Here is a 12,123-nt window from a genome sequence, read left to right as displayed (position 1 = left end):
CAGGCTTTCCCTTCCTCCCTCCATCAAATAAATCTTTCCCCCCCGTCCTTTGGGGCCAGTTTGGAGTTTTCTTGCTCCTGTCAATTCCACACCCTTATTTGTTTTGCCAGTTTTTCTAAAGTGTGTGTGTGTGGGGGGGGGGGGTTGTGTGCGAAGGAAAGGGGAGGGAGATATTTGAGTCTCCTCGATCATGGCCGCGCAAGTAGCAGTGGCTCCGATGAGTGCGAGCAAAAGCAAGGTCAAAACCCAGAGTTTGACGGGTAACTTAACCCAGGATTTTAACTCTGGGGCTGGCACCGTCGGAGCTGTTGGATCTGGCTCGCTCCTGGGGGTCGTAGATGGGACGAGCAGCAGCAGATTGAATAATGTAGATCACCATCTTCACCAAGCTAATGTAGTGAACATGGCCAGTAATGCAACTTCTGCCGCCGCCGCGGCTCCTAACAACGCTACCAGCAGCGGCCGCAGCTCTTCCTCGGAACTGGTTCTAAAAGACCCTGGAAGCGTGTCGAGCTTATCTTCCTCTTCTTTTCCTATGGAGATAGGGCTGCTTCCCAATCATAAGTTGCAAAGCGTTGGAGGCGATCCCTCTGCCGCCGCACCTTCACACCACCCCCGTGCCCAGCACCAGCACCCAGTTCACCTCCGTGCCCAGCACCCCCACGTTCACCACCACCGCCACCACTATCACTACCACCACCATGCAGTTCAACACCAACAGCTAAATCAATTCCAGCCACAGCCGCCGCCTCAGCACCATCCGATGCAGAATAACAACAACGGCGGCGGCGGCGGCGGCAGCAGCAGCAACAACAACGGCGGCGGCGCTGCTCAGCCCAGCAGCGCAGACATGGAACAGCAGCAGCAGCAGCAGCAGCAGCAACATGGAGGAAAAGACCGTGGCTTGGGGGGACAGGCCGAGCCCCAGAACCAGCCGCAGCCTCAGCCCCTGCTGAATCAAGGCGGGGACGAGGAAGAGGCGACGCCGCCGCCGGACAAAATGGGCGAGCAGCACCTCAACAGTCGCTACGACCACCCTAGTTTGGGACCTTTGGGCGGGCAGCAGCAGCAGCCGCCGCCGCCGCCGCCTCCACCGCTACCACCACCACCACCACCTCAGGGAGCGGGCGGCAGCAGCGGCGGCGGCGGCACTGGAGGAGGAGACGGCGGCGGCGGCGGCAGCGGCGGCCCCTCAGCGGTGGGTGTCTCGGAGTTTAATAGCTATTACGGCAACGCTGGCAGCGGCGGCAGCAGCGGCGGCGGAGGCGCCTCCTCAGCGAGCCGGGCCGGGCCTTGCTTTGATCAACATGGCGGACAACAAAGCCCCGGGATGGGGCTAATGCACCCCGCGGCGGCCCCCAACATCATGGACCCCCTGCCCAACTCGCACGAAGGCTACGCCAACAGCCAGTACAACCACTACTCGGGCGCTTACGGCCGGCCTGGCGGCGGCACTAACACAGGACCGGGAGCCGTGGCGGCGGCGGCTGCAGGAGGAGGAGGAGGCGGCGGCGGCGGCGGCTATGGGGGCTCGTCCTCTGCTTTCGGGGTGCTGAGTTCCCCCAGGCAGCACCAGCAGGGCATGATGCTGGGCCCTGGCGGCGGCGGGAGCTTGGGAAAGGCATCTGGGGCGGCGGGTTTCCAAAGATTCTCCGGGCAAAACCAACACCCGTCTGGAGCCACCCCAACCTTGAACCAGCTGCTGACTTCCCCCAGCCCCATGATGAGGAGCTATGGCACAGGCTACCCTGATTATAGTAGCCCCAGCGGTGCCCCATCGCAGCAGCCGGCTCAGGGAGCAGCTGCCGCAGCCGCCCCAGGAAGTCAGCAGGCAGTCATGGGCAAGGACATGGGCTCCCAGTATGGAGCTGCAAACCCAGCCTGGGCAGCTGCACAACAAAGAAATCACCCTGCTATGAGCCCTGGAAGCACTGGACAGACCCTCAGCAGGAACCAGGTAACCATAAGAACCCCAAAGAGCAAACCGTTGTGTGGTTTAACTTCGTGTATTAATGTGTCCGATGCAACCCTTACTTTCTGCTTTACTTTTCCTCTACTACTCCATCTCCACTGCTTGCTGCCTCCCTAACAGGATTGGATAATGCACAATGTCTGACTCTGATTAGGTTAGAGAGGCATCACAGGGGGAATGACTTTTCTTCGAAAAAATAAGACCATTTTTATGAGGCGGCTGAACAATACAAGAGACCCACTCTACCCCACCCAGTGCTCCTACTCTAGACTTATTAGAAATCTGAACACACAAGGCCCGGAGGAGAACCACTTTGGAGAGGGAAAGGGAGGGACCACTGTCATTTTATTGGTTGTGCCAGTTATGCTGCCTTTATCCTGTCCTGATTATTTCAGAAAAAAGACCTTTAAAGTTATTAACACATTGCTTTTGCTTGGATGCAGTTGTATTCCAAAACCTAGCAGAAACAGGTTAAGTAGCTTGTATATGTGCCCTACCACTGATAATTTTCAAGGCTTATGTTGTTCTTTGGATGACCTTTTCTTTTTGCATGTTTCTCCTGCCTTTCCAGTCTGGATACACTCAGTTTAAAAGCATATAGAGGAAGATCATTTTAAAAATCTGTTGTGTTTTAAGTGAAAAGAGCTCTTTTTCTTAACTAGAAAAGGCCTGAATGCTGCAAGAGATCAACAGTCCGGGTTTTTGGTGACTATACATCTTTTCTGATTATATGCATCTTGTAGGTTGCCAAATTAATAGGTATCAGATGGTGATTGAACAATGCTTGCTTGAGATTCTTTTTTAGCACCTTTAAAACGATAGGAAATAACTCCGCGCCCTTGATGTTTCTTATTCTGCTGTCTGAGCCTAAAGAGTGACTTGATCTCCTTTGCGAGGTTTGGAATTTGAATTGTGGAGGTAAACTGGCTGTAATAGTCTCCAGACAGCTGCCTCTGAGTTGACATCTAATCTGCCATCTGATTGGCTCCCCTTTCTCCATTGGGCATTTAGCATTGCTGATGTAAATAGAATTGCTGAGCAGTACAGTCACAAAAATTCTTGCCACAAATAATAACTGAGCACTTTTGCTCACAGATGCAAGGTTACATGTTCTTAGAAGAAGCTGAAATAATTGGCAGTCCTCGATAGATAGCTGAGGTTAAGTGGAATTTAGCACACCACTAGTATTATATTAAACATTAGCAATGATAATAAACATTCAGGTTTTTTAGAAAGGGGGATTAATTCCTTTCTTCACTTTGTTTTGCATATTTGTTTAGCTTTTTTGTTTTTGTTAATGGGTTTTGGAAAATGCCTTTGTTCTGATCGCATTAATAAATATTTTAAGTTTTAAGTCATTGGGACAGATAATAAACAGAATTCTAGCCAATTGTGATTTTTTTTCCTGTGCTGTGCTGCATTTATTAGATCTGTATTTGTGTGACTGAATTCTTGCTGAGTATTGATGTTTTATAGAATTTCATATTACCTTAGCATTTTATATATATATATATATATATATATATATATATATATATATATATATATATATATATATATATATATATATATGGGTGATGTTAATTTTATTTGTACATTGGTTACTATTGTATCGCTCACACCCTTAGATATGTAGCTATTAGATAACTTATTAATATTGCTTAATATCTGGGTTTTGTTTGCTTCTAAATTACATTAACATTCAGAAAACTGTTGTTTTTTTAAAAAAAACCTGTTTTGTATTTCTGCTTTATTGACTAGAAACAGAAATTACTGTACTTCATTTCATTCTTTTATTTAAAAGATAAAATGCAAACCTATGTTTAAATTTGCAATAAACTATTTTTAAAAGAGTAATATTTTAGTATTACTAGGGACTTTTTTCCTTACTAAGACTATGTTATTATGAATGCTAAATCTTTGAATCTGTTTTAAGGGACAGGAATAAGAAAAATAGATTTTCATATATACTATTTGGAGATACCAAATAGCTCAGGTTTAAAATAAAATTTAAATGATTGTGTCCTAGAATAGAAATGGACTGCAGTAGTGAGTGATGGGCTAATCAGAAAAATAATCAGAAAAATAATTTGAATCCTGGGTAGACTGAAAACATATTTGACTTATTGTCTATATGCTATTGCTTTAATATTTTAGTATCTTCTTTTTCCTCTCCTTTATGAGGAAGTAAAAATTCAAAGAACTCTCTTTTTATTCTAATTTCCTAAGATTAATAAAATCATTAGCAAAATGTGTATGTATATATAACCTCAGTTCAATTTAAAATATTTGCTTTATTTTCTGTACTGTAAATGAGATTATTCTAGCATATAGTTTTAATATGTTGAAAAGATAAACTGGATTTTATATGATTTCTTCATGGGAAAATAGTAAGTTTTCAATTTAGTTAAAAAAGAGATCAGAATCATAATGACCTTATCATGACCCTTAGAAATAGATTTTACACTTAACTGGTGCATATCCTGCTTGTGGGGACAAATACTTGTTCACCACCATCATATCTTGGATGCAATTTATAAAATGTAGTCTGACAAGTTTCTTTAACATATGAGCATTTGGTAGTAATGTTCATAATGAATATAATTCATTAGTATGTTTTTGTTACTTTTCTCTTACAATTCAAATTATTTAGGTAATAGAGTCCAAAATGTCATTTCTGTTTTAAAAAGCAAAAAGTTATCAAAATAAATATATTTTTATTTTTAAAATATATTATTTTTCTCTGTTTCAGACTCTTAAAATTATAGCTATAGACGTCTATTATATTCCTATGGGCAAAAAAACTATACATTTGAAATGTGTGGAATAAAATGGTTACCAGAACATATATATGAGATGTATCTATTTATAAATGCCCATGTGTGTACAAATAAATGTATAGATATACCTGTACATATGTGCACAATGTAATGCTCAGTCCAGATATACAGTAACCAATCTTCTCTATAAAATAAAATAGAAATCAGAGCACTATCTGGATGCTTGATTGCATTATTGCTTATTGGTATCTTTGTTTTCAATATATAGGATTTGAATTCTGTTCTGAGCAAAATACTCCCATCTCATTTGTTTAATAAAACAACTTAAATTATTTCAATCATAGCTCTTCCCAAATGTAAAAAGATTACCACGTATAATAATCAAATGAAAATCTCATGAAATCTAAAGAAACTATTCAAGTTCTATTTTTGCAGCATCCATATAGTTATAAATAAGATCAAAAGTAGTACTATTAGGACAGAAGTACATAAGAGTCTCAGACTTAATCTGATTATTTACTAGTTTTGTGATTATACATGCTAAAGATGAAGAGTCACTGATACAGGTTACTTTAAGAAATACTTCACATTTCAGATGGTCATAGGTTAGATTATTACATATTTTATAGATTAATAGATTATATAAAAGCATAGTGTTTGTTATCTTTTTCTTTCTTTTTCAACTTTTGACTTCACTAGATAATTGTTAATTATAAAAACATCAGGTAGTTGATTTTTTTTAAATTGCAGCCCTTGTTATAGGACTAAGTTATCTATAAACAAGTTCCCCTTCTCTCTCTTTATTTGAATTAGCTCTAATTCATTGTTTTGAGTGTAATGTGAAACTGCAGGATCACAACCTGGACACTGATGAATATCAGCTCTATAGCTATAGTACTACTAATAGGATATAATACTAATATGAGAAAACAATGCCCTTTATATGCTCAGTATTCGTTTCTGATTAAAATTCTCAATTATGAATTCTGTGGTAATGGAGCAATATAATTAATAGCTTCTTTGTTATAATTATCACTAATAATAGTGAGGACATTAGTGCATATTATTGATTTCTGAAATATTAAGGATGCTGGAATATTGAGTTTTCAACTGAAATTTACATTCAACTTTGCTTGAGGTAACTATTGAGCTAGTCAGTTTTATAGACTTTTCCACCATGTACTCTCTATGAAGCAAGATTATGCTTTCCTAACACATAAAATATAAATGTAGTTGTAGTAGATCAATCAGTAGATCAAACTGCCCATAATATGTATAAATTCTTCATTAAAAGGGTAGGCCTATCCCTGGCATTGTTGTAGAAAATAGTAGGATGTTTGCAGTGTGCTGCTCACATGAGTAGGATCTCAACTTGCATCTTTAAAATGAATATTTGCCCTAATATTTAATATTTATAAGCATGATGTTGGAGCAGCATGCATATCTATTTCCCCTTGTTCCAAATACAAACTATATTATTCCAGTAGGCAAATATAAGATCAAATTTAGAAAGGAAGTTTAAGCAAAGACATTTCTTTCAATTCAGTGAATGCTGATAAAGAAAATAAATCCAAATCACTATTCAAACTGCTGTATCTTCCATATTGCTGGAAGTGAAAAAGCATAAATTTGTGTGTTTGGAAAAAAGGCAGCATATAAAATGGGCATCATCTTATTTTTCACTCTTAGGTTAATTATGCTTACTCAGCATATTAAGTCTAGTCTGATTGACCCGAAATGTTCACATACTGCATGTTATGAAGCAACGTTATGTGCATTCTCATTTATATAATTGCCCTCAAGCTTACTAAGGCTCCAGTAGGGCATTACATTTCAATACAGCTTTGAAATTTGCTGTCTCCTGTCCTATGATGCTTAATATATTTCTCATGAACAAATGCTTACTTTCAGTCTTGATGATCTGTGTCATTTATTAACAGAGATGTGAGGGAAAAGGGGTAATGTTTTTATGAACTCATGAAAGGTAATCATGGAATTCATTTCTCCTTTCGTTTTAATAGTTAAAGGCTGTTTGCACATTCTAGCCTGATCCAAAGCTCTGTTTCCCTTATTAAGATTTTAAGTTAGAAGTGCTGTCACAAGCCATTCCTTTGGGATTACACACATGCTTGGTTCAGAAAAAAAAAAAAGCACAAATGTGCTAAAGTTTCTGCTTTCCTGAAGCATTCATTTGCCAGGACAAAAGAGCTTAGGATGGCATATTCCATGAGTTGTATCATGCAGAGCATCATAAAGCATGACACTGCATTAAGATCTCTAGTCAGATAATTTGGAGCTAGCTTAACACAGCCTGTTTCAATAGTCTTCAAAATCAGTGAAATTCTTCTCAGATATAAAACTAACGAGCTTTCATGGATCAGAGCCTGTATCATCAGTTGCTTTTCTTTCCCCCCCCCCAAATGTTCCTATTAAAGTAATTGTTAAGCATATCTTCTAAGTGCAGGTCTTTTTTTTTGTCTTTTCTGACTTGTTCTGATTTCCTGTGATTGCTCATTTGACAGGCCAACTAAATAAACAGTGTAGCTAGGTTTTTTATTTTTGTATATCTGAATATTTTCAAATATGAAATAACAAAGGTACGTTATTTCATAAAGGGTCACCTCTGTTGAGGATGTTAGCAATTGCAAACTAATGTTAAAACAAGATTTCACCAACATACTGAATGCATTTCACACAATTATTCCAGATTTTGTCTTAGATGATGTCAGTAAAGATGGTGACCTTAGAAGATACTCTGATACTCTTATAAACAAAGACTATGATAAAATGCTATTTTGACCAAATGAATTGCCAAACATACAATTGAATTTTTCTTAATTGTCAATAACAATTAAAAAGAACAATAAGAGGATAGAGGTTTTCCAGTGATTTCACATTTATTGGGTTTGAATATTTTTGGTTTTCTAAACAACTTAATTCAGTGTATTTGAAATGGACTCAATTCAATTTCAGTTTGGAATACAGATTTGTCAATTTCATTGAGACAGAGTCAGAAAAGTTTATGAGCAACAGGTAATCACACTTTTTGATAAACTATGATGTGCTCTTTATATTTTAACAATTCTATTCACCGTTGTCATTCGTAAGAAAATAGAATTGTTTATAACAAATACTTTTTATAATGGTGATAAATATCTAAGCTTTGAAAAACTAACTAGTATTTTACATATAAAAAGAAATAAAAAAGCAACTTTTAGTCTCTTCATGATTCTTCTACTTTATTTATTTTAAGAATATAGTCCTTTTACTGTCCCCCATTTCCTCATTTTAAAAGTCTAGCACTTCTGCTTTATTCTTCTGTATCTCTTCCCATTAAAACACAGATTGATGTTTGTATGTGGATTTTATATATTTCTCTGTCTCAATTGTTATTAAAATAGTTTCCCATTACATCATTTACCTGCTGATTATAGAAATATTGAAGCTGGCTTTTATAGATCAGATAAATACATTGTGGGAAACATACTTGAATCCACAAGTAGAACTTATTTAGTTTAGCTTATATTTTCCAATTTATAGTAGGTAAATACAGAACAACTAAGGATTTTTAACGATCTCATCATTTCCTACTTTTCCCATTTTTTCTTTTCTGCTTTTTTACTCAATACATTTTGTTTGATTTCAGTACAATTGTGGTGAGATGATAAAATAGTAGTTTTAATGATACATGATTAATAATAATAGTATGTAATAGTTTATAAAAGAAATTAATATATTGTTACATTCTGACATTCATAGAAACCTTATTGTATCAGTATCTCAGTACTGACAAATAATTTAAGATGCTTGTTTCTCCAAAATAACTCAGTTTATACATACTAACCAAAAAAGAGAGAAAAAGAAAATCTTTTAACTAGTTGCTGCCAGAGGTCATCTTTTTCAAACTTAAGATACTTGTCTTAGTACAATCTGCTTTGCATTTTTTTAATATCGTAATTTTCTTGATTGCTCTGAACATATTTTCCCTCTTAAAGTTTAACAGATTTAACAGATAATCAAAGTTGGAAGGGACCTTGTAGGTCATCTAGTTCAACCCCCCCACCCAAGCGGGAGACCCTATACCATTTCTGACAAATGGCAGTCCAATCTCTTCTTGAAAGTCTCAAGTGATGGCGCTCCCACAACTTCCGAGGGCACTCTGTTCCATTGACTGATTGTTCTCACTGTCAGAAAGTTTCTCCTTATTTCCAGATTAAATCTCTCCTTGTTCAGTTTCCATCCATTATTCCTTGTCTGGCCTGCAGGCGCTTTAAAAAATAGCTTGACTCCTTCCTCCTTGTGGCAGCCCCTCAAATATTGGAAGACCGTTATCATGTCTCCCTAGTCCTTCTCTTCACTAGACTAGCCAAGCCCAGTTCCTGAAACCGTTCGTTGTATCTTTTAGCCTCCAGTTCTTCCATAGGCTGCTTGCACAAGTAAAACTGCTACATTTTTGCATGTTAAAACATTTTACATGTTTTACATTTTCATACAAAAGTTTAAAAAACTCATAATAAGAAGCTAATTTGTTTATCTTTATACTGAATATGACAATATCTTTTCTAGAGAATCTTGTAATAACCTTGTAAAAAGGGGCGGGGCAAACAGTTGCAGTCACTTTCCATATCTATTTATTGAAGTAAAAATTGGGGAGCCAACAAGGCAAATTCAATCAACCAACCATTTATAGCAGACAGTCAGGGACTGAATAAATGTTCTGTTTTGCTCTCTCCACTCCCACTAGTGAAAAGTACAAGAAGCTTGTCAGCATGCCACAATAAATATAATAGGGGTTGTATCTGGCATTGTGGATTGGATTCTGCAACCTTCAATAGATAGTACTAAAATGAATGATTTAAAATAATTGTCTGAATCACAACAGATGAACCCTTATTAACATTAAGATAATGTGTTGGTTTAAAAGCAAAAGCTCTTGTTGTATAAATAAAAAAATATTCAGTGCCAAAGAATTAAAAGTTGTAATTGATTATAAGAAACTGGATTAGTTTTAGAACTGTTTATCAAGGACTATACACTTGCAGCAATCTCCATTACGTCTGGTTAATGTATGGTACCAACTGTCTTTATTTTTACTTTTGTTTGTTAAAACTATTGGATCACCTTATTTATAATTATGTTAAAAGTTTCATTTGGAAGTATAAATTGCATTCATTTTGAACTGGGTTGCCATTTTCATTCTAATTTATTCAACAGCATAAAATAACTTGGAGCAGAACAATGGAGATGGAGCAATGTAAAAAATGTTTTAAATTCCTTAATACTAGAACCAAATTTATAGGCACCTGGACAACCAAGGATAGATATATTTTCCAGCCTAGGTCTACAGCAGAAATCTTTAGTGTGATTATTTGTATTATTTATGCAGCAAGTTATACAAATTAATTTGTATGTGAAATTGTCATTTATATGAATGCAAAATGTATCTGGCATTAGAACTGAGAACTGTAGCCGAGTTCATCCAGTGAAAAATTATTATAGTGGACAGAATTAATTTTATTTTTCAGTTCCTCTAATAAATGAAGTTAAGTATTTGACTTCCTGGAAGAAATTATGATCTCTTTGTTTTGTTAGTTGGTATTTGTTATGATGTTTATAATATTGTTATTTATATTCCTGGTTTTATTGCTGTTTTTATTTAACTTAGAAAATAAAAGGCTTCCCCTAAGATCTCAGTGTTTCCACGTTTCTCTGGGCTCGGTCACACAGCGTGAGAAAGGGCTGGGGGAAGGGAGAATGTTTGGTGGAGAATTCAAAATATGGCACGATTAGTTACTGCAAAAGTTTATCACTTAGAGCATGTTGGTTTGCTTGCTTGGCATCACATGATCAAAATATTTTTACTCTTGGTGCTGCCAGAAGCTATCTATTGCTTTTCAACAATCTTTGCTGTTGGGCGCCTTGCCAAGATGTTTAAGACAGCCCCTTATGCGAGCTGTTCCATTCTTAACCTCCTTGACTGAAGTGCCATGACCTTCACATATGTAGATTAGCCATGTGCTCTGTGAATTGAAACTTGCTGCCTCAGGAAGAAAAGGTTTTCTTTTTATTCCTGGGGGAATTTGACAGCCATTCATCCCTGACCTGGGCAGAGGTAATGCAAGGAAATTGGATTCAAATGGAATGCATATACAGATAACAGGATTCAGAGACTAGTCGCTCTCCTGCCTTGTAGAGGAAGGACTAATTCGCCCACAAAGATAAGCTGCTGATTTGTATGCTGTGAAAAAGACATGCAAAGAGAGAAGTTTGAGGGGATGTTTTGTTGATTTGGAGAAGTATAATAGTTTCTGGCTGTTGGTTATTCAGCTGTACAGTTACAGTGGTCTGGGTTTTTCTGCTTTTTGGTCATACACCTGCTTTTCTTCTTTTTTGACTGAGTTCTAGCTGAATCTATAAAAAAAACTTTAAATGGGTAGATTCATTAAAATATATTTGATTATAGTGACAATATTGAAGAATTAATTTTGTAAAGTGTACACATTTACCTATGTATTATGAAAGGATAATGAAGGCAAACAAGCAGCAATATGTGTAGCTAATAGTCTCTTTTCCAAAAGGAAAAAAAAACCCTAAATTTGTACAGTGTGATTGGGTGTAAATGAAATTCCCTGTTAATCAGCTGTAGCTGTTGCTAAAAAGACAGGAGGTTTTTTTTTTTTAGTTTTTGGCTGACTACACAAAACATTAATATAGTATGCAAATATATAAAAATATTTTGGAGTAAACTTTTATGTTTTATATTATCACCCACACATTTTAAATTGCCAATAAAGTTAAAATGTTAGCATCATTTTCAGATAATTGAGATTTAGATTGCAATCGTATTACCCATTTGCCAGATTAAGACTCATGAATAGGTATATATAAGATTGAATGAATATAGTGAGTGTTTCTGCTTAGGCGATGGGGCTTTTTTTTCCTCCGTCAAATTCTTTTCAAATATGTTCTGAAAGGCCCCTCAACCCTCCAGGTAAATTTAGGCAGCATAAGTCAACGAAGGTGGGATGTTCTCTTCTGCTGGTAGGCAGAGAAAATTGATCCAGTTCTTTGGCTGGTGTTGGCCTTCAGATTCTTTCCAAGAATGTAGGCTGTTGTAATGTATCAATGTAGTATATGTGCAGTTCCAAGCAGTGTGGTCTTTTGCAATTGACAGATGGAAAACTTGTCAATATGCATGTTTTCTAAGTGGTGTCCAAGATTTTTTGGTATGGCACCAGGGCACTGATAAGCACTGGGACTACCACAACTGGTTTATGCCATAATCTTTCAATTTTGATTTTCAGACCTTGATACTTTGGGATGTTCTCCAATGCTTTGTCTTCTTTTCTATTATCTCCTGGTATTTCCACA

General features: G+C 37.3%; 1 protein-coding gene across 18 annotated transcripts in view; it reads left to right on the top strand.

Moving 5' to 3' along the window:
• The first annotated feature begins 179 nt into the window (after nt 1-179).
• ARID1B (AT-rich interaction domain 1B) overlaps nt 180-12,123 on the top strand; it is a 410,221-nt gene continuing 398,277 nt past the window's right edge. For all 18 annotated transcript variants that reach the window (XM_087939034.1, XM_087939114.1, XM_087939103.1 and 15 more), the window contains exon 1: nt 180-1,957. In XM_087939034.1, coding sequence (XP_087795160.1) covers nt 191-1,957 — 1,767 coding nt within the window. In that variant the 5' untranslated portion in view covers nt 180-190. The remainder of the gene's footprint in view (nt 1,958-12,123) is intronic.

The sequence above is a fragment of the Pseudonaja textilis genome, chromosome 1 (assembly GCF_049901715.1).
Source record: "Pseudonaja textilis isolate UNSWEBS1 chromosome 1, rPseTex1.2, whole genome shotgun sequence".
In the NCBI taxonomy this organism is placed as follows: domain Eukaryota; kingdom Metazoa; phylum Chordata; class Lepidosauria; order Squamata; family Elapidae; genus Pseudonaja; species Pseudonaja textilis.
Note: the sequence above shows the minus strand (reverse complement) of the source record. Positions and strands in the feature narration are given on the sequence as shown.